At 36.4% G+C, this 24,200-nt stretch overlaps 1 protein-coding gene across 3 annotated transcripts in view; it reads right to left on the bottom strand.

Moving 5' to 3' along the window:
- The window catches only part of kcnip4a (potassium voltage-gated channel interacting protein 4a), a 234,547-nt gene that overhangs the window by 49,977 nt on the left and 160,370 nt on the right, over positions 1-24,200 (bottom strand). The window contains exon 1 of one of the 3 annotated variants that reach the window (XM_030162142.1): positions 23,726-23,846. The exons of the other annotated variants lie outside the window; for them this stretch is intronic. Coding sequence (XP_030018002.1) covers positions 23,726-23,831 — 106 coding nt within the window. The 5' untranslated portion in view covers positions 23,832-23,846. Of the gene's footprint in view, positions 1-23,725; positions 23,847-24,200 lie in introns of those variants that run through there. 3 annotated transcript variants of the gene reach the window in all.

Below are 24,200 nucleotides of genomic sequence, written 5' to 3'. Positions count from 1 at the left end.
CAAATTCTTTACAACAACCGCTCCGAGACAGTTACTGTATGGCAGGTCTGACAGATACACAACCTAAAAAATCTGCACGTTTGGAATTGACAGGGCTGTTTTGCTTGAGATTGAAATTACGGAATCATTTTGGATTTCAATTGGAGAAAGAAAATATAAGCTATAAGTGGCTGTCACTGCTATAATTTGAATCTAGATAGCTCATACCTCCAGTGTTTTGTAATTCAATCAAAAGCCCCATCTCACAATGTTAGAAAAAGTGCTAAGAAAATACAGGCTTCACTGGTTTTTATGGATCTGGTCCAAAATTGAATGGGTTCGTCCTTGGCCCACGCTGTACGATTCCACCAAGTTTCATTAAAATTGGTGCAATAGTTTGTGCATAATCCTGCTGACAGGCAGGCAGGAATAACAGTGGACAGATCAAGTGTTATAAACACTTAATTCCCTTAAATATTTGCCTCAAATTGTAGGAGTGATATCTTTTTATAGCTTAATTTATTCTTGCTCCCACTGAAATACAAAATCATCAAGAGACCAAGAGTGAAGAGATGAAATACAATGAACCGAAAGTCTGGAGTTTAGTCCTGCAGACACTGTGCAATGTCCTTGAGCGAGACACTTCACCCTATTTGCTCCAGACGACTGGGCTCCGTAAACCAGAACCCATGTTTACTGTGATGGACTAGTGTCCCGTCCAAGGGGAGTTACAGTCTCATCTGCTTACACTACAGAAAATGGAGATAAGTGCTGTTTCAACAAGGCTTGAAAAGGATCTAGTTCTAAAAACCATTAGAGGAATTAATTAACACATCTCCTTAGTTTTAGTATACTTTAATTATTTAGCTGGATTTCATGAATCCAAAACCTTATGCTAAACATTAACTCACTTTGTTATCCCCACATCCCCTTCATTATCTGCATTTTACCCATCCTAATATACACACATAGTACCCAGCAGTAGAACATAGCACACATTAGCAGCAGGGACAAACTCCAGATCTTCATCAGTACCATGGCCATTGGCACTGACAGGAGAATTAACCTACATGGGCCTGTTTTTAATGGTGAAGGAAACCAGAGAGAACAAGTAAACTCAACACCAACTGAGAATCCAACCCAGAGCCCTCATGTAGTTGTAAAGTGGAAGTGCTAGCCACTATGGAGTTGACCTACAGAAAAAATGTAAATACAGAAAAAAAAAAAAAAAAAAAAATTGCAGAAAAAATTATTAGACCTTCAAGAGTCATCAAAAACCTTGGTTATTCAATCAAGTACTAACTCCTGTGTGTATCATGTGACTAAAACAGACAGAAAAGAAAACATGGAATGCCTAAAAGCACTGTTTTTGTCAGTACAATGCCATAGCTATTGATGTAAGAACTGACGTGATTTTGGTTATTATCAAGAAAACCATGGAAAATTGATAGATATCAGCTCTGAAATTAAACTCTTATGAGCTATTTTATTTGTTTTCATTATATTTGTCCAAACAAATGTACCTTTAGTTGTACAAAGCATTAAAATGAACAAGAAATTTAAGAAAACAAGGGTGGTCCAATAATTTTCTCCGTGACTGTACATTTCAGGCTGCAACTTCCTGACAAGAAAGGCTTATATTTACACTGATGAAGCAAATATATACTGTACTTGCAACCTTTATTGAGGGGAGAGGCCAATTGTTCTCAGTTCACCTTACAAAATTGAGTTAAAGTAAAAGAACTGATCATTGTGGCTATGTGTAACTCAGACAAATAACTTTAATAACACTAAAACTAAATACAAAACCCAAAAACTTATATTAGATTGGAAAGAGGCATCTATTTAATTTATATTAAAAAAAAAAATCATCCTTCTACAGCATTCTGGTATGTCTGTTTATATAAGATGTAACTGCATATTCACAATCAGGATTTCACTAATGTATCATTATGTTTTCATTACCTTAGAATGAGCCATTTGTATCTACAGACAGTTTCTACAGTAGCTCCAAAGAGATTTTCCTTTTCTTTTTTCCATTTTGGAGTGGGTGGTATCCAATGATAAGGCGCATTAACAACACCAGCTGTGTTTTTATAGTTATTTTCCTCTTGACTAAAAGGCCCAGGATGGACAAAACAAACCCAGGCTCCAAAAAGATTCCACACCAAAAGGAGTGATATTTTGCTTTTTTTAAATGGAATTAAGCATTTTAATACATTTCCCTGTGGTCTACATAAACCGTAAATGCTATGTTTGGGTCTGAATTCTTCATTAATTCAACTCCACAAGTCCATCTTCAACCCTGTTTCTGAGTAATGACACCAGAAAGGTTGTTTTGACCATGCTTTCTGTCCCGTTCAGCCACGAGTGCTCGTTAATACAACCAACAACTGAACGTTTTAGGTAATCGGCTCAAAGTTTGGACATATTTTCAGTTTTTACGACAACTGCTGATAAACAATTATCGCCGGAAGTCTTGATCTTTTATGTGCAAATGTCGTGACGTAACTAGTTATAAAACATAACAAATTAAGCAGGAATTGAAACAGGTTGTAGAAATCCACTCGATTTTGCTGGAGTGAATATAAAGATAGCTTTGCAGCACCTGGAGGGTTCAAATTCACACTTTATGAACTATTACACTGCTAAAATCAAAATCTTACCAAGTGTATTTTTCTCATTTCTAGTCAAAATATCTCATCACACTTAAAATAAGACATAATCGCCTCAAGAGTAACTTGTAAGTGAGACATAAGAACTTATTTTTAGACAATAGATCTTGAAAATTTTATTTCAAGAAATCTTACCAGGATAAATTTCACTTGTTCCACTGGCAGATTTTTTTTTGTTTGAATTAAGCAAAAAAATCTTGAATTAAGAAAAAAAAATCTGCCAATGGAACAAGTGAAAATGATCTTGGTAAGATTTCTTGAAATAAGGTTTTCAAGATTTATTGTCTGAAAATAAGTTCTTATATCTCACAAATTCCTCTTTAGGTGATTATGTCTTATTTTAAGTGTGATGAGATATTTTGACTAGAAATGAGAAAAATACACTTGGTAAGATTTTGATCTTTTGCAGTGTAGGGTCCTTAAATACATAAATAAATGTACAAAAGTGTACCAAAAGTGGGTTAAGCAAAATATGACGCCTTTAAACCCACAAAATAGCTTGACTAATTAGACAGTATTTTCATGGTACTTGATATTTGCATGTAGAACTGAATGATGGGAATGTGTTTATAATTAGAAAAATTGAAGATTTAATAGATAGGAAGTACTTTGGGGGGGGACTTTTGATGGATGTTGTGAGACTATGAGTCACAAATCACAACATGTCACCGTGCCTTCACCAAAGGCTCTCACAAAGACGCCGTCTGTCCTCTGTAACCTCTGCAGGGCATCAGCTCTAACCGGTCTGAGTCTGAAATGTCATGCTGTTCCCAGGTCTGTCGTGTCACCGTGTCTCAGTTAAATCCCTTATCTGCCGAATGAACAGGATAAGTCTGAGTGACAAACCTGTAGCCTCTTTGTTCATCTGCCTCTGTGGACCGACAGACGATGATTATGGAAAAGATTACTTATTTTTCTCACTCATCACTGCCACCTGACCTGCCTCTTTCCTTCAGTATCCACAAGGGACGGATCTTATCACTGCTTTTTCTGGCCAGACATGAGCCAACACAGCAGCAGAGGTCAATGAATCTGTCTTAGGTGAAAAATAGACATGAATAAGAGTAAAAAAGATGTCAGTTTAAGCATGAAAATGTTAAATCAGAGTTAGTTGATGAGAATAAATGTCTTCACAGCTTCTCTGACTATTAGGTAAACAGTTTAGAGTAGAGGTCTCAAACATGCGGCCCGGGGGCTAAATCTGGCCCACCAAAGGGTCCAGTCTGGCCCGTGGGATAAATTTGTGAAATGCAAAAATTACACTGAAGATATTAATCATTTTAGTTCAGGTTCCACATACAGACCAATTTAATTTCAAGTGGGTTGGATCAGTAAAATACTATCATAATAACCTATTAATACTCACAACTCCACATTTTTAAAACATTTTCATGTCATTTTATTGTATTTACACAAAAACGTGAATAACCTGAACAAATATGAACATTTTCAAACGTCTGAAGTGCAAGTTTACCAATATTCGGCCTGTTATTAAATGTTTTGTGTATTTGTTGATCCAGTGTGATCTGTAAGTTGTAATTTACATGTGTAAATGATAAACTGAGTCATAATATTGTTAAAATTGCACTTTGTTTTCTTGAGAAATTTCAGTTTGTTCATGTTATTCACATTGTTTTAAAAGATAGTTGGTAGATGTAAACTTTTCATTGTATAATTTTCCTTTTTTTTTTGCTCTAAAACATACAGGAAAGTTTGGAGTTGACATTATTTCTATATTATTATGTTATTATTTCACTGGTCCGTCCCACTTCAGATCAAATTTGGCTTAATGTGGCCCCTAAACTAAAATGAGTTTGATGTGAATGTGGTGAAGTCGATGTAGACCATTCACATATTTTGGAAATGTCCATATATTACTGTGTTCTGGAAGATGACAGGGGACAAACTGTACCATGTGTTGGGTTATCCAATTCCACTGATTCCTGATGTTGTATATCTTTTTAACTTTCAGGACACTAACATTCTTAAAAAGGACAAATACTTGGTTAAAATACTCTTAATAGCTGCAAAAAAAAAAAACTGTAACAAGGAACTGGGGGAAAGGAAACCATTCCATCAAAGGACCAGTGGATATCCACAACTGAAGAAATATTTCTAATGGAAAAATTAACACACAGACTGAGACTGCAAGAACCACAACTTGATAAAAAGTGGAATAAATGGACTATATTTACATAAAATCAATAGACTGATTGTTGTTACCCGGGCACATTGTTTTCTTTTGTACTCATTTGTGCTCTCATTTGTCTGTTCTTGGTGTTGGTTTTTTGTTTCTTTTGTTTTTTGGGGGGCCTTTTTTGTTTGTTTTTGTCTGTTTCTTTTTTTTTTTTTTTTGGTTACGGTTATAATTCTACATTAAACTCAATAAAGATTTAAGTTACAGAACATGATATTCTGTTCACGCTTTCTTTTCCTATATTCCTCATTTAATAGGTCTTATGTATTTTATTATTGTAATTTTTTTTTTTCTTGCTCTTTTGCCTAGTTTACTAGTTATTGTTACCATTATAATTATCACCATGGTTGTTATAGTTTGTATTGTTGATATTTTCTTGTGAGGGTCTTCGCCACCTTCTTCTTTCTTGCCCCCCCCCCATGTCAGGTCCAGCATTGAAATGTGGTTCAACGAAACTCATAATAAAGACAGTAGAATATCAAGGGGAGCCTCATATACTTTAGGAAGTTTCCTTTAGCAGAGCAAATTTATTCATCACCAAAAGGCAGCCAGACTACCATTCTGTTGTTATGATGCTGAACAAGACAAGTTAAAAAGAAAAAAAAACAAACAAAACTTTTAAGTTACAAAAAAAAAAAAAAGAGTTTGACACCCCTAGTTTAGAGCAATAAACCCCAATGAAAGACTGCAGGTGCTGAAGTTCCCTTTTTTTTCCCACCAACCTCTGGACTTTTATTAGTTCCCCTAGCAGCGACAGAGTGCACTCACTAAACAAACCGAGAACAAAATCTCCATTAAGTATTGGACAAGGTTTATCCTGCTCGAGGCACATGAAGAAGCGGAAGGCAAACTGAATTCAGTGTAACCATCATCAATCAAAGCGGGGCTGATCGGCGGACAGGCATAGATGCGATCATCCCATCGTTTACGGATCGGCTTCAGGTACAAGTGGGTGATCTAATTAGGCGACACCTGCAGTGATTTGCTCAGGCATGCAAAGTGCTATTATTGTTTGGGTTGTATTTTCCAAGGTACATTAAAACATAGCTGTCATATTTACTGAAGCGGTACCTGAAGGGGGGGGGGGGGGGGGGGGGGGGGGGGCAATTAAGAGCTGTGAACCAGGACAACCCTCAGCGAAGCAGCAGCATGTGCAGTCGGCCATGAAGAGCCGCTGGGTGACTGATACTGGGGACATTGTGGACATTTTGTGGATAACACACTCTGCCAGGTGTGTGTAGGCATTGATTTAATGTGCAATTTCCAACCCAAGCCCCGCTACGCAAACACAATCAACACGACTAATCAAAGGGACGGACAAGGACGATGCCAGCTCTCTTATTGGTTTCAGCTTAACTTAGAGACTGATTCCCCAGTCATTAAGTTTTTAGAAGGTTTAAAGCTGCCCACTGAAGATCTGCTAACGGTGTCACAGAGCTGGTCTTATAGCTCAAATTTAATAAGGTCATAAGGCCACAGAGGCTTATGTAGGACACTTTTTGACCTCTGATTCTAACTTCATATGCTTTTTCTTAACCCTTTCAAGCAGGTCACTACAGTGGACTGTTATTCTCCAGCTGTTCTCTTGTATATTTATGGGTTTTGTTGTTTTAGTTTCATATCAGCCAACACAGTGATGCTTATGCACCATCCCATACACTTACATTCATACAATTACTGTAACTGTGCTATTCTTGATAAAGTTGATCTGCAGTAACATGTTTGAGTGTAAATCAATTATTTGTTAGACAAAAAGTTTTTTTTTTTTTTTTTTTGCATATTATCTCCATGAAGTAAGTACTTACTAGCATTAGAATATGTTAAAATGTGAGAAGACATCAGATAAGCAGCATTAAAAATGTTTTTATGTCATTGTTTTCATATCACTTTCTGATATTGTGTTTTAAACACATTTCTTTACTTCAAAAATTAAAAGCATGAACATTTTTCTAATTCCACAGAAAACAAGTAACTCAATCACATTGTTTTTTTTTCATGCCTAAGGAGGAATAAAAACACTCAAAAAAAAAAAAAATCTTGACTATGGTTCTCATAATTCCTGCATGAAAGGGTTAACACTGATTATAATTACTTAGTCTTAGATAGCCAGAAAAGTTATGAAAAAAAAAACCAAAAACTACTGCAGTGATTCTCATGAAACTTGGTTAAAAGTTAGAGGTTAAGGACATGGTTAAAGTCCTTAAAATGTGGAGGACAGATCCATAAGAACGGTTCCAGCTGTTGTCATACACCTGAAATTTAATAAGGTCATAAGGCCATTGAGGCTTATTTAGGCCAGACACTTTTTGCCCCCCAATTCTAACCTATTTTGCTTTTTCTTATGATTACTTAGGCGGAATCCCAATTCACCACTTGGCCCTCCCCCCTACCCCTAACCCTCCATTTTGCGTGTACACCAAAGGGGTAGTGTTGTCCCGATTCCCGATTAGACGGAGAGGAAGGGCTAAGACCATACTATAAACTGGAGGGGTAGGAGAAAGTTTCCATAACTGTTCGAATCATTGGTAAGTTGGAGGTAAACACAGCCAAAAAGTGCAGCAGTGTGATGAAAGAAACACATAAATGTACGTATTTTCTTCATAAACAACTTAATAATTTGATCGATCACGAAATGCCGTTTCAATCTGTTATAGATAGCATTTCTGCAGTTATTAGTTGATAGCCGTAAAAATATGACCAAAGCCCATGCAACAGAGACGGTTACATCTACTGATGGCATGGGGAATACTTTCAGAAACAAAGTTTTTGCATCTGTTAATAGTGGCATCGATTACTGCTGATGACATAACAGGTCTCGAAGGGTTGGCCCATTTCATAGAGTAATGTTTCAACCCCTCCCTACCCCTTACAGCTCCATTTCAAGGGGTAGTGTCAAGTGCAAGGGCCAAGGAGGAGGGGTAAAGGGTGAACTGGGATTGGGCCTTAGTCTTAGTTAGCCAGTAGAGTTATGAAAAAAAAAAAAAAAAAAAATACTGGAGTGATTCTCATGAAACTTAGTCGAAAGTTAGAGTAGGACAAGGATAAAGTCGTTAAAATGTGGAACAGATCCATAAAAACAGGTGAAGCTGGAAGTTTTATTTTCTTTGTTACATCTACTGACTATGACATAAAAGTACAACCTTCATGATCATAGTAACAGTCAGTTAAATATAATGACATTTTAGAAGGAGAAGAAGAGTGATCTGTTGGCTTCAGTGGCTTTCTACATGTGCTCCTCAAGATATTAATAGTTTTACACTTTATCTCCTGCTTTGTTTTTTTTTTTTTTATTGTCATCATGTCCTGTATCATGATGCAGGATTATGGGTCCAACAATCTGCGCAACAATATAGTATATATTTAAAACTGATGAAAGCACTAAAGCCTTGGACTTTTTGACCTTGTAAGATTTGACATTAAGCCTGCTTCCCTTATTGAATTATGCTTTTACGATTGCTCTTTACTAGTTTTTCGAGACTGCTCTACTGTGACAACGTTGAGCTGGAACAGTAAGGCTTAGACTGTCTTACATGGCATAATAATAATAATAATAATAATAATAATAATAATAATAATACATCCAAGCATTGTGTTAACAATATAGATTTAGAAAAATTACATTTAATATTGTATTAAATCATATATAATGCCTTAATAGTCATACTGATAGTGATACATATTTTTATTTGTTGCAGCAGTTGTGTTGTTCTTAATCGTTTTACATTATATTTTACCACATCTGTTCATTTTCTGAGAAAATACATCCACATTAACTTAATGTGCTGTTTTACTGCAGAAATAATTATGAAGAAATACCAAATGTCCATGAGCTTTGGGAGATTCTGAACTCTGACTTGTAGTGATTATGATTTGCACAGATGCTTTAGAGTTATACTAGCGTATAAAAACATTTCTGATTCATTATAAAACTCTGGAGGACAAATTAGGCTGCGGCAATCTGTGTAATACATTTAAATGGAAACACTACAGCTGTATATACAGGAAAATATTAACTTAAAGGGGTCATATTTTGCTAAACCCATTTTTCTTAGTCTTTGGTACATTTATTTATGTATTTAGGGACCCTAAAAGCTCACAAAGTTTGAATTTGAACCCGCCAGGTGCTGTGAAGAAATCTTTATATTTATTTTGGCAAAAATCAAGTGGATTTCTACAACCTGTTTTAATTCCTTCTTAATTTGTAACATCTATAACTAGTTGCATCTTGACATTTGCACAAATAAGGTCAAGACTTCCGACGAACATTTCTCCAAGTACGCCATAATTGTTTGTCAGCAGCAGCAGTTGTAGTAAAAACTGAAAATATGTCCGAACTTCAAGCCGATTCCCTAAAATGTTCAGCTGCTGGTTGAACGGGACAGAGCAGCACAGTTGACAACCTGGAAGGGGTGGGGCATGAAGTGGCTCATTTGCATTTAAAGGGCCAGCGCTCAAAACGACCTTTCTGGTGTCATTACTCAGAAATAGGGTTGAAGATGAACCTGTGGAGTTGAATTAATGAAGAATTCAGACCCCAGGATAGCATTTACAGTTTATGTAGACCACAGAGAAATATTTTAAAATGCATAATTCCATTTAAAATACTGTGAATATTTTAATCATATTTTCTAGAGTTTCAAGCCAGGTGACAGTAAAAACCACAGAGAGCATATGCCTCCAGAAACCAGTGAAAAATAAAGGAAATCTTGCTATAGTTTGGTTGTAATTTACTGTGATTCAACCTTTAAAAGATTGTCATATGATATTTTGGTTGAGTTGCTCATCCCTGTTCTTCACCCTCATGTCATTCATGTGGGATTTTTCCTCACATCAGGACCACCTAGATAATTATCAAGACCTCAAATCATTCCAGACCATTAGCTCAGTCGTAAAAGGGGAAAAGTCAATGGCATTGTCTGGAAATGGACAGTACTGCAAAGCTTAGGGCAGTGTGCATGGGCTGATAACATTGACCTGTCTCCCGTGTCTTGGACATATTAGGGCTGTCGTGGATATCTGACAGCTCACTGTGGACAACATGTAGGGCCAAAGAGCAGAACACTGCCCCCTTTTGTAGTGTTTACTGATTTACAACGTGCTATCTGTCAACAGCAAAGTGCCAGTCAAAGCTGCAAGTAGAAAGGTCAGCAGAGAATATGCATTAGCAGGAACAATAAAAAAAAAAAAAAGGACAAGGGCGCATAAAGTAAGAGCCGGAGTGCAGGACGGCTGGAGCCTCTGTCCAGACGATGAGATATGACGAGTATAGTTCATTAGCAAGAAACCAACACCGAGAACAAATCAATACAGCTGGTTATGTCTTCAAGGGATTGTGAATGTGGAGAAGAAAGTGTTGGAAGAACTGTGTGAAAGGAGCTACACAAGTGTGAGTGCTTATGTTCTATCAACAGGAGGGAAACAGAGGTGTGATATGCTGCGCTGCCAATATTATCAGTGTCCAAGCTTAATGATAACACAGATGTTAAAGCTCTGTTAAGCTTTGAATCGATGACAGAGTTACTAGCACTGCTGAGAAAGAACCAAAACATGGCTAAAATATGGACTTAAAACAAACAGGCATATCTTTTTTTTTGTGTGTGAATAATGTTGTAAATTATCTCTCATCTTTTAGCAGAAAGGCTCAGTAAAAAGAACCCACTGAAAACTGAAAATGGAATTGACGTTTACCTTTCTTGCCCTTTTGAGTCTAAAATTAACTACAGTACATGTTATGGGGCAGCCATAATAATTTATTGTATCTTTATTTGTAATTAGGTCCAGGTTAAAGACACACCTCCTTAGACTGGCTTTTAACCCTTAGCTCTGAGACACTATTAGGTTTTAATCTGTGGTGGTCTTTTTTGTCACTGTGTGTTGTGTCTTATTGTTTTATGCATATTTATTAGGGATGCACAGATGCCGATACCAGTATCGGGTATTGATTCGATACTCAGCGTGTGCAGTTGTACTTATAAAAGTACTCAGATACAACTGCACCAATACCACTTACAGCAGTGTGACGTTCACAGTTAAGTGCAGCAGGTATGCGGCAGAGGAGTCAGCAGTGAGGAGATTTTTCAAAATAAACAATGGTGACAAAAGTAACGCTGACTGCAAGTTACGTTAAAGACACAGACAGATACGGACGGAGCGTTCTGTCTGTCCTCTGCCTACATTCCGTACGTAATTCTGTCTGTTTTCCAGGCGCTCGTGGATGCATACCCAGACGGAGAATACCACCAGGAACCGTGGAGGTAGAGGATCTTTTTAAAGAGCGACTGTGTGAGTTAGTGAAAAACTACTGACATATTTATGACAACTACCCTCATCAATATCAAAATTGGTATCCGCATTAGTGTTACCTCTGTCGTCTCCATGTTTGTTATTACTGACTTTCTTCTTCTCAAAAAACTTTTCTTTCCTCGTGGTATTTGTCCAGTATGGTTAATTAAGAGTGGCGCCCTCTGGTGGATTCATTGAGAAATGCTCATTCTAAGGCATTAAATGTCAGTAACAGCACTTTGTTACAGTCAGACGAATGACAATGACAATAAAGCACATTTTCAAAAGTAACTAAGAACTGTAATGGTATTATTAAGTACTCACATCGGTACACGGTATTGGCAAGTACTCAAATGTAAGTACTTGTACTTGTACTCGGCCTGGAAAAAGAGATATGGGTGCATCCCTAATATTTATGGTATTTGACTAAACTGTTTTTATCTTATAATTTAATCATGCTTTTAGATATAAAGCACGTTGGTCTTCTTCATGTTGTTGTAAAGTGCTATATAAATAACTTTGATTGATTGACTGAATTATAAAAAGGAAAAAAAAGTATTTTCAATGCACTGAATGAAAAAGAATGTAATGAAAAAAGTGGTCCCATACCTTTTCATTGGCATTCCATTCTGAATACACTGCCATTCAATACAGACTACCTTTCAATTCATCTGTTGTCATAACAGTATTTAAAGGAAAGAAAAATAATTAACTGGAGATGTTTTATTCACTAATGTATAAAGCAGATTACTTAGGAGAAGGGCAGGCAGGAGCATAGAGCACAGTTTTACTGGCTTTTCTGAGAAACTCAGAATACAAAGCAAATTATGCTCTACAAATGACAAGATAATTTCATAAGCATCACAAGTTCAGCATTATACATGCAGAACGTTGTGGAATATGCGTTGGGGATTTACTCTTGTAACATTTTCATTGTGAAAAAACAGGATCTTTACACTCACAGATCTCGGGAATGTTCGCAACGTTAAATAGCACCATATTTTTGTCAGTGTTATATTGGGAGGTGGCAAAATTATGTGTGACAATTTTGTACAAAAGGAGCAGAGAGAAAAACAAAAACAGCAGAAAATGATTTGGCTTATGTGCATTTTAATGCTGTCAGATAAATTCACATCTGGGCTGAAAATCAATATTAAAGATCAACCAATAGTTGATTTAACCCATAAAGACCCAAACATCCACTAGCGACCAAAATCATTCACTGATACAAAATGGTAATTAACTGTTGAGCAATTAATCCTATCAATTCATGTAAATAATTGGTGTAAAATAAAGTTTGTCATCTTTTCATGGTCATCAGATATGACCCATTTGGATGTTCAGAGGCTCCGTAGTTACCATGAAAACACCGTCATCTTCTGCAACATTGATTCACCAGTAAAGCCCATGGAGTTTAATCAATGACAGTGGATGGGCACACTTATTTTATGTTAAGTTAAAAATATGTTTTGCAGAAAAAACTATCTTTTACTTCAGCTTTATCTGTTTTGGATGTAATAACCCTAAACTTTAATCTGAGCTTTAATGAAAATCTGAATAGTCAACACATTAAATATAGGAAAATACCAGATTTTCACTTGAAAATGCTAAACACAGAGCATAATATTAAAATAAATGGTGATAAGTCACTCAAGAAAGGTCAAGAATAGAGAAAACTTCAATTGGAAACTGCCACAAAAGCAGCACTGGGTCTTTATGAGTTAATGACAATAATTTGGAACTACAAAAAGCTGTGACCAATTAATTAATCTGACATTGGAAGAAGGAGAGTGTGTGTGTGTGTGTGTGTGTGTGTGTGTGTGTGTGTGTGTGTGTGTGTGTATGTGAGAAATTAACTGTTTTGAGGTTTTTTTTGTGAACATATAACAGTAATACCTTTTTAAATAAATCTGAATTACTGAACACCAAACTCATTGCGAAAATTAACAAATTATTTATATATTATATATATTTATATATTATTATTCATATATTTATTATTTATAAATAATTTATTATGGTTTATTACAATATTGTCCTCTGTATTTTGCAATTTTTTAAATGAAAATCTAGTATTTTCCCATATTTAATTTATGAATCATGTCGATGTTCATGAAAGTTAAGGTAAAAGTTTGTCAAAATATCATAAACAGAGAAAAATGAAGAAAATGTGTCGTTTTCGACTAAATATATCATTAATTGAACATAAATCCAGTGTCTCTATCCACTGTCATTGATCCAACTCCATGGGTTTTACTGGTGAATCAATGTTGTAGAAGATGACGGTGTTCCCATGGTAACTATGGAGCCTCGGAATGTCCAAATGGGTCATATCTGATGACCATGAAAAGATGACAAACTGCGGTTTAAACCAATTGTTTACATGTATTGATAGAATTAGTGGATCACCAGGTAATAAACAGTTTAGATCAGTAGATGGTTTTAGTCACCAGTCCCTGTTTGGGTCTTTGTGGGTTAAAAATCCCATTAGGACTATCAGCCTTTTCTGTTAAAGAAACTGCTACAAGTTGAGTTAAAAACAACACAGTTTTAATGGTTTTATCACTTAAAGAACGATGACTATTTTTGCAGCAACTTCCAAATGATTTTCTCCGTTTTACTTAGCTTTTCCAAAGTGATTTATCACCATTTATTATATATTATCCTCTGTATTTTGCTTTTTTTTTCTGTGAAAGAACAAGTATTTTCCTATGTTTAATTTGCTGATCATGTAGATCGGTAAATCATGCAGCTCAGACTAAATTCAAAGTTTATCACACAAGTGACATTTCAGCCAAATATCTCATTAACTGAATATAAAAAAAAGTGTCACCATTCACTGTCATTTATCAAACTACATGGGCTTTCTGGTGAATAAATGTTGCAGAAGATGATGTTTCTGTGCTCACGACAAAGCCTTTCCATGTTAAAATGGGTCATATATGATGACCATGAAAATATGAGAAACTGCATTTTAAAAGAATTATTGAAAGATATTAATACGTTCATTGGCTCAAAGTTATTTAACATCTTAGATCAGGAGATGATTTTAGTCTGCGGTTGTTTAGGTTTTTGAGGGTTAATAGAGGCTTATGGATAAACAGAAACAACACTGTTCTCACATGTGATATTTGACAATGATAAACTTTATTTTGAACATAAGTAGAAATAAAATATGAAGACAAATAGAAATTACAAATTTGAATGGAACACTCCAGAATACTAAAGTCAGTAAGTTATCCAAAAAAGGGAAAAAAGTCACGCAAATTACAACTATTTCATTGTGGCTCTTTAGATTTCCTTATAGATTGTTTTTATTAAGTCATGAACTGTATTACATTGTTTTTTGTCTTTTATAAAGAGCGCTCCATGGACATTTAACCATATTGTATGTTGCAGTTCCCATACTATTGTTATGTCCACGTCAAATAAATCAATCTAATTCTGAGTCGGGAAATATAAATTGCTTGTCAACCTGCTGCCTTAACATCTATCCACTGCCGAGTTCTTCAAACTTAAGTCTATATAAATATAGGAATTTTAAAGTTACCTCTCTTCATCCTCAGTTTTCCTCCTCCTCCTCCTCCAGCATTGCCTAAAATAACTATCAGGGAATTAAAGAATAATCCTCAGAGTGTGAAGAGACAGATAGGTACCAGTTTTTAAGCTCTTTTCTGCATAAAACTCCTTGTAGAAGTTGCCAAATATTTGCACTATAAATCTAACACAGGCACGAGGCATTTCTACAGCAGGAGAAAAAAACATATAAGGCAAACATCCTGAATCTAGAAAGTTACTGGAGCAGGAAGGAAATGTTTAATACTGTCTATTAAAGTTCACAGTTTAAGGTTAAGTTGTTTTAATACTGGAGCAACGTCAAAGCTGCTGCATTCGGTGGAAACTGTTCATCCACCACCTGGAAACCAAGCCCTGTTTTCCATAAAATCTAATGCCACATGTAAACACCAACAAAACAAAGAGAGATCTAACAGTGTTAATGTTGCGTTTGCTTCAACTCGAGCATTTTTAAAAGCAGAAGACTATCTGCACTTGTCTGCAGAGAGAGCCTAAAACAAATAACAGCAGTTTACTGGAAGATTATGAACATCGCTCAGTACCAGCTCCATTATCATTACTTTGATTGATGAAAGAGTAAAACTAATGCATGTAAAAACAACTTTTACTGATGCTGAAGTCAGGGGCACAACAATATCCTTGAAATATGGGTCTAAGGTTATAGCCTATTATTACAAATTAGAATATTAAATCAAATTTCCAAGAAAAAGGAGCACAACGTAAAGAGGGAATACGGAACAAACATTAAATCAAAACACAGGTTTTACATGCAACTATGAATGTACAAACATCTCAAAATAGTACATTTGACATTACATTTACATACCTTTCCCTTCTTTCAATCTTTCATCTCGACTTCTTAGACAATAATGGCTGTGTAAGTGCAAACTGCAGCATAATATGTGTAATATGTGATTAAAAACTTCCAAATGGGCTCTAACTTCCTGTAAAGGAGTCAAGGACTATAATCCTTTTTTTGTTTTTGTTTTTTTATATTTTATTTTGCAGTTTTTAGTCATATTAAAACACAAAAACAAAGGCTCAAATGTGTATACCAACTAATTAATTAACGAGCCAGTCCTTACTTAAAAAAGATGGGCAGAGGCAGAAAGCAGCCACTGGTAAGGACCATCATTCTTAACCTGTAAACACAGGAATCTTAGGGTAGAGCAAGATGCACTTTGAAATATTTACCAAAAACCATGCATTTATGATCTTTTAGACTCTGTGCTGCTTTCAGGTTCAGACTAGTTTCTGCACATCCTATTACATATACGGCTTAGGAAATAATTACAACAGACGTCTTGCAATTTAGAACCGTTCAGTCTGAGCATATTTTCCTATATCTGTCATGTTGAGCAGTTTTTCTTCCATTATATTAGCACTTTGTAATCTATGTGATGTTTTATTATGTTGGTCGTTTGTCCAGGACAACAGACGGAAATTAGCTGCTCTGCTAAAGCTGGTGTATGCATCTTGTTCTTTGCAACTAATGCCAATACACACTGTCCTGTAAATAAATAAATAAATACTAGAATCATAAAATTTCAAAGTACTTTTTAATATTTTGTTGTTTAATTATATCCATCTATTCACTGTGATTTACATGATAATTGTTACCAAAATTGAGATTTTGTTGTCATTAACTTAAATATAGCTCATTTCTTCATTGAATATATGCGTTTCTGCGATACATTTGCACAACAAAAGCCTGATTACCCTGTGTTTTGCAGATTTCTGGGTAATGAAAAATAAAACAAAGTTACGATCATTATTATTAGAAGTAGTAGAAGCACCAGTAGTAGTAGTGACTGAAGTGTGTGGATGCTGAATAAATGCTGAAAAGGTCTATGATATTAAATACTTTGGTTTAAGCCAAGACTCTTGGATGAAGTATTGTTTTGGTGTACCTGACATGGAAATGCAATACAAACCGTTATTTATTTATTCATTATCTTTTTGTAATTGCCTGAAGGGATCGGATGCTGATAGTAGGCTCTGGTTCCCTCTGCTGGCACATCTACTAACTGTCACATGTAATCCAAAAAGAAAGAATATCTGCGCGCGTGCACACACACACACACACACACACACACACACACACACACACACACACACACATAAAAGGCACTTTTTTCTGACACTGCTAAGCTCATTCTCATGAGATGCACTATTCATGCACATGCTCTGAATATTATAAAATATATCCTCTTATACCACTTGACAGCCTCTCTGACAGGCCCACAACACTACTGTAATGTGTTGTTTTATTTATCAATAAAAGCGACAGAAGTCATTGACGACATGAAACCACAAAAACATGTCTAAGAGCCTCCTCATAGCAGCTGCCCCCAAGACTCTCAGCGCTGTTTCTTTCAGCATCAGTATGTTATCTGTAATCACATGTGCTAAAACAGCCATATGCATAAACATCCTCATACATTACAAAGCAAACTGTCACCACATCATTCACTCAATGTAACCAGGCCATCTGCATACCGCTATTAACAGAAACACAGAATATTACTGAAAAGATGCTTAAGCTTTTTTCAGAATCTCTCAAGCTGGAAGTCTGGAGTGAAGGAATGGCATTGCAATTCAGTGTTTAATGAAAAATGAACTTTGCACATTCATTAGAAGGATATAGGGGAGTAGCTCGCCCACTAAAGGTAGAGTTCATCTTTAGTTAAAATTATCTGGTAGCATAGGGAAAACACATCCTCACAGCTCCAACCACTGCCACATACTGTAATCCTTGCAGAAAGTTAGCACTTTCTTTAAGTTTAGACTTGTTTCTCCACAACAAGTAGGTTTTTTAGTCACAATCAGTTATAAATATGTATATTTATTTATTGATTTGATTTATTTTGCACATACATAACACTGATAAAAGACATAATAAAACAGTAAAAGTGCATGGAGAGGTTTTAAAGCCTCCACCTTATAAATACATAAACATTATAAAAAGTATGAGACTTCCATAGTCCATACACATTCAGAATTTGGGTATCACTGGGTGTTATAAAGATCTACAAGTATGTACATTATTATAAATAAATAAATAAATAAATAAATAAATATACAGTCTACTCTCGTTAAACCGCCCGCCGTTATACCGCCATTTCCGCTTATCGCCATCCGCCAGCCCAGTTCCATGCACAAACAACACTTATACCATTGATTTCCCGACCGTTATACCGCCAGCGTCGCGGCGCGGCACCTCCGAGGTGCACCGCCGTGGCACCTCCGAGGTGCGGCTCCCAGTGTTGTCTTTTCCGTGGAAACCGGGTCGAAATGGCTCTTTGAGTGTTAAAGGTTGCCGATCCCTGCCTTACAACATAACAGAATCAAGATTTATTTAGAAACGCAATTAGAACGGGTTAACGGAGGCAGCATAGACATCATATAGTAAAGACATGCACATTATGGACGCAACCCGTTGTAACGCCATTTTCGCTATACCGCCAATTTGGCCGTGAACGGAAGTTGGCGGTATAACGAGAGTAAACTGTATGTGTGTATGTGTATATGTGTATGTATATCTCAATGCGATATCATAATTGATTTTCTTAAATATTTCCTAAAGGATATCTCCGACGTGCTATTTCCAAGAACATGGGAAAATTGGCTCCACAATTTACATTCTCTGTTTCTAATACAAAGCTGAGCTCTAGATGTGACACATTTAGGCAAATGAAAATTTTGATTTTGACGAGTATTGTATCTATGAACTGCAGCACTGGTTGCAAAATACAAAATGAAATGCTAAGACAAGGTACTTTGATTACACTGAATTTTATCCATAAAAATACAAATTTGGGGTCAAAACATGGTTTCCGAAACCTCTCTGACAAGACATTTTAGAGACAATCTGACAGATTAGTGTTCCTAAATGACCCACCTTTTTACTTTTAAATTCATTTTTGCTTTAGTTGGACCATAAGGGATTATCCAAAAAAAGGAGCTACTTTATATTGAAATAAATGTTGGAATGGCAATCAATTAAAGTCTGCTCTCTGACGGGACATTATTGTGTTTTGACCCTTTGGTAGATATTAATATCAAAAATATTAAGTAAATTTAGTTTGAAGAATAAATTAGCAGAAGAGGTCAGTGGCTCAGGATGGGTTGCAATTTGAACGAAGCAAATTTATTCATCTTCATTCTCATAATATATATATATATATATATATATATATATATATATATAAAAAGAAGACATGTTAAACAGCCTAATCTCCCAACAGACCGCATGAGGAAAACATACTTAGTAAGCACACATATGTATAGAAGGGTCCCTAAACACACCACAGTCTCATCAGGTGGGACTCATGCTGCATTCCAAAGTGCTGGGAGGTGGGAAGTTTCCGACATCCAACTAGATAAAATACATTGGAATGCCTGTCAAAGCCAGAGGTCCTAGGTGCAAAATGGTGCCAGATCAAAGTACACAAACTACGTGACATCAACACAACAATGGTGGCACACAGTGTACTAGTATGCAATGAAACAAAACTTCACAATGTATAATTAGCTCATCTGCTCATCATTTCGCCTCTTCCATCTCATTTGTGCGGTCGACAGTCAAAATGCCTCTTCAGTAACAAAACAAATGGGAGCTTAGATCTGCGCTCCTCCATATTTGTTGTTTATGTTCAACACGGACTGTCTGGAATACTTTGAGATGTGATGTATTTAACTCCAAGTGAGATATATTCCACCTCCCAGCACTTTGGAATGCAGCAGTAGTCAAGCAAGAGTGACAACAAGGGCTGGATGACGTGTCATAGACATGTCTTAAGATATGCAAACATCACATCAAGTATAGGGACCAGATGGTTGAGCTGAGCCACAGGGGAACTGTGTGTCATGTACAATGAACTGTGTTTCCATGAGGATACCGAATGAAGGACAAGGACAAGTTCTCTTTAAGAGCAACAAACAATGGGAATTTCAGCCCAAACTCATGATTGACTTTATTGTTTTTAGGAACTATAATCTGGAGTTTGTTAATGTAACCATGACAATAATTGTTACACAACTCTCTTATTTTAGCCTTAATCACATTCTTTTCCTAAAACTAAATACATTCTTTTATACCTACACACTGCTGCAGCCTAAATTCAAAATGCAGTGATTACAATGTGTGTCATTTTAAGAGTTATCAGAAAGAATAATACAGTTTTAGTTTGGTGATTAACTATCGCACAAAGGATTAGAATTAATGATTTAATTGTCTTTTTTTGTTAATTTTATGCCAGAGCAATAAATATACAGCACATCTAATGAAGATGAGCACTGAACACTGGAAGACATAAATAAAATATTACATTCTGTTTGTGTTTAAGGCTTTGTAGACAAGAATTGCACAAGGCAGATAAATAACTGTAAAGACTTGATGAAATAAAGAAAGAATGCCAATAAAGACAGAGGCCCAATCCCAATTCACCCCTTACCCCTCCATTTTGCGTGTTCGCATGAAGGGTTAGGGGCGTCCTGATTCTCAATGAGTCGGATGGGAAGGGCCAAGGGGGAGGACTGTTTGGCCCTTGAAATAATAATAATAATGATAATAATAATAATAATAATAATAATAATAATTATTATTATTATTATTATTATTATTATTATTATTGTTGTAGTTGTTATTATTATTATTATAATGGATTAGATTTATAGAGCACTTTTCTATGAACGCATACTCAAAGTGTGTACAGTGGATCCATTTTTCATTAACTCACACATTCACACTCTGGTGGTGGTAAACTACACATGTAGCCACAGCTGCACTGGGGCAGGCTGAAATGGAGATTTTCCAGGACCACACTACAAACGGAGGGGTATGAGAAATCTCCCATAATTCTGTTTGAATCATCAGCAAGATAGAGGTAAACACAGCAAAAAAAAGTGCAGCAGTGTGATGAAAGAAACACACAAATGTATGTATTTTCTTCGGAAATAACTTAATCATTTGGTTGTCCGTTTAATGCCATTTCAATTTGTTACAGACCGCATTTCTGTGGTTTGCGGTTGGTAGGTGCAAAAAGATGACCAAAGCCCATGCAACAGAGGTGGTCACAGCTGCCGACGCCATGGTGAATACTTTCGGAAACAAAGTTGTTGCATCTGTTTATAGCGGCATCGATGACGTAACAAGTCTCAAAGGGTTGTCTCATTTCATAGGGGAATATTTCAACCCCTAACCCTTACAACTCCGTTTCAAGGGGTAGTGCCAAGTGCAAGGGCCAAGGGGGAGGGGTAGGGGGTGAATTGGGATTGGGCCAGAGTTAAATGCCTCAAACAGACAGAGATGGTCCACTCATGTGCCATTAAACTGTTGGACAAAGGAGGAATGAGTGCAAGTCAATTCTCAAACAGTGCAAAATGATGCAGAAAGTGATGAAATATGACATTTCTACCAGTTGATACACCTGACTGGAGATGATAATTGCGGTTTTAGCTCAAACAAATACAATAGAATGATTATGGGATGTATGGGACTGGCCTAAATAAACCTGTTCTGTGGTTTAGGTGAAATATCAGAGCAATATAACCAGAATTACAAAGAAAGGCATGAACAGGCACAAAAAAATACTATTCAGGACCTACCCCTCTCTATTTGTGTTTGGTGCACTGAAACGACAAGCTGCGATGTGCATGTGTAGTCACGCTGCCACGTTTCAGATCACTTCTAACAAAGTCCACTTTCAGCTGGGAAATCATTCTCCAAAACTGCCTTATCAAAGCCTGCTCTGGTGAGCCGTCACATCTCCGTGGCACACCACTGTCACTCAGTGGCACACCACGAAACACAAGAACCCAGAATGAAAAGAGCCATTTACGTCCGGCTGTGTTGCAAGTCTATTTTTAACCCGAAGCCATCAAGTGGTAGAGTACCACAGAGTAATGAGTAGCTGTACCATTTCAAACACAATACTCAAATTTAAGAGGCTGTACAAATAATCATATAGTTTGAGCGACAGTAGACCACTGATCAAACAGATTTTACTATAATTCTGAAACCTGTTGGCTGACAAATGATTTCAATAAAGGCAGAAAGATGGATTTTGCTTCTAACAATAGATCTAACAGATAGTGAGATATTTCAACAATATTCAATAAAAGCCAAAGTTCACTAATTCACTACAACCTTTAATTACTGCTATCTGTCCTAATTACTAACCCTTTCCTCCTCTGTTCTGACAGCCCTTCCACATTTCAGGTCTAAATAATTAGTCATTAATTCATGTCCTAATAAGCACATGACATATATCCCCATCAAACAGCACACGTTTAATCAAAATGGTCATTATAATGGACTTCCAGGCACAGAGCTGAGGAAAAAATTAGTCTGAAAAATCCCCAAATACCACACATCAATCACCAAGTTTTTAAAGCCAATTAAGAACTTAATGAAGATCTTTTTTCTGATGTGTTGTTACATAAATATTCTTGGTGTAGTAAAGAATTCTCAACAGGGTTAGAGTTAACAAGAGGTGAAACTTGAAGTAGAAAAACTATTTTGTTAATGAAAACAAAAGAAATTTTTAATTTTCTACACTACAAAAATTAAAATATATTGGAATGATTGCGGAAATTACATAAAATTGCAGGAAAAAATTGACTTGTTTTTGTTTCCCCCTTGTTTTGCACTGTGATTGCAACCTTTTTCAGCTTCTATGAATCAAAGGTTTCCTTTTAAAACACTAAAACAAACACGAAAATAAAATACAAGCTCAACTAACAGTATTCAGGATAAAAAAAAAAAAGGAAAAAAAATAATTGCAAAACTCAGGCAAAGAAAACCAACATTCCAAATCCAAAACAAACAGGGAGACCAAATAAAACTAAAAAAAAGGTAAAAGTATGAGTCAAATTTGCAACAAAAAGTCTATTTATATGCATGGTATATCATTCAGTTTAGACTTGTATTTTATTGCCCTCACAGTAAATAAAAGTAAAAGGCACACATTTCCAGAGCTGTAAATGAAACAACACTATCACTGTTATTTTCTCTAGTGGCTTGGAAGAGGTCTGAAGATGTTTGTTTGTCTTTTACTTATGAAAACCCTGCCATAAGGCAAACAGCTTGGCTGACTGTCTACTAAGAAGAGCATATAAATAACAGGTGGTCTTCAGTGCCAGAAAGGCAGAATATTAGATTCACACTTTGGAAAGAAAGTGTGAATCTAATCTCCAGTGGGCACTGCTTCTATTGTTCCCTGACAAGGTACACATTAACCAGCGTCAGAAAGCAGAGAGGGGTGCACAGTTTAACAAAGTTTAATCAAAAAGGCAGAGGCAGTTTTTACAGTGAATGCAAACAATAGAGCGTGCCATTTACATTCACATGCACCAACTTTTTCATTTAAACTGTGGAGAACTTTATCTTCAGCCAAAAATATTACCTCATTTTGTTTTGAGCCTCTTCATTCCAAGCTAACCAGAGAAAAGCAAATACCATCCGGGCAGTCTAGAGCTCTCACCGGTTTCACACTAGTCAGTTTTGCAGTTGCCTCAAGATTATATTCAGAGATTAACTGTCCCACTCTTATTTGATTAAAAAAAAACTTAGCCAGCAACAACAGACGATGCACTTTCAAGCATCCAATTCAATGCAGATTTAATATAGTAAGCATCAAATCGATGAGTCAAAATGCTAAACATAAACAAGTCTGAAAGGAGTTTACAACATTTGCTCAACACAGAACATGAGTCAGTGTGTGTGTTGAGCTAATTAGCAGCAAAGTCAAGTTGAGTTATGCAAAATATATTAAACAAGACTGATGGACACTGCAAAAGCTGTAAAACGTCCCTTAAAAACAGACAGTAGCTGCCAAAACAAGCTTGTCTCCATAAATAAAGCATCATATTTTGCATTTGACAGCAGCTTTAGCGAGTACAAGGTGCAAATGTTCTGTACTGTCTAGTACATACATCTTGAGTACACGGTGGTACAAAGACCCCAGCACACTCAACAAGTGCTAAAAGCATAACATGTAAAGAGTTTCCTTACCATAATAGCTGGTTTCTAATAAGCCAAACTGCTCCAAGACCTTAACAAAGAGGACAACAACCACCAGCACAGCGATCATCTCCAGTCCCTCCAAGTTCATAGTCATCTTGTTGGAGGGGGGGTGGGGGTCACAGGCTACCCATGGCCGAACACCCAGAGCTCAGCGCACCCTACACCACTGTCTGCAGGCCATTTAACTCAACTTAAGAGCCCTGCATCTCTGGCTCTGATGAGAGACCGGCACAAGTCAGAGTGGGAGGGGAGTGGGGAAGAGAGAGGAAGGAGAAGGAGGAGGGGGAGGGGGAGATGGAGTAGTGAGGAGGGGAGATGAGGGGGTGTGAGAAGAGAGTGGAAAAAAAAAAGAGGAAAGGCAGGAAGGATGAACCTGATGGGAGCGAGAAAAGACAGACGTGCTGAAAAGGAGAAGCATTCGGGAAAGAGGAACAAGGTGCAGAACCACTAGTTGCTGCAATAG

The sequence above is a fragment of the Sphaeramia orbicularis genome, chromosome 18 (genome assembly GCF_902148855.1).
Source record: "Sphaeramia orbicularis chromosome 18, fSphaOr1.1, whole genome shotgun sequence".
Taxonomy (NCBI): Eukaryota; Metazoa; Chordata; class Actinopteri; order Kurtiformes; family Apogonidae; genus Sphaeramia; species Sphaeramia orbicularis.
The sequence above is the reverse complement of the archived record's forward strand: the minus strand, read 5'-3'. Positions and strand labels throughout refer to the sequence as shown.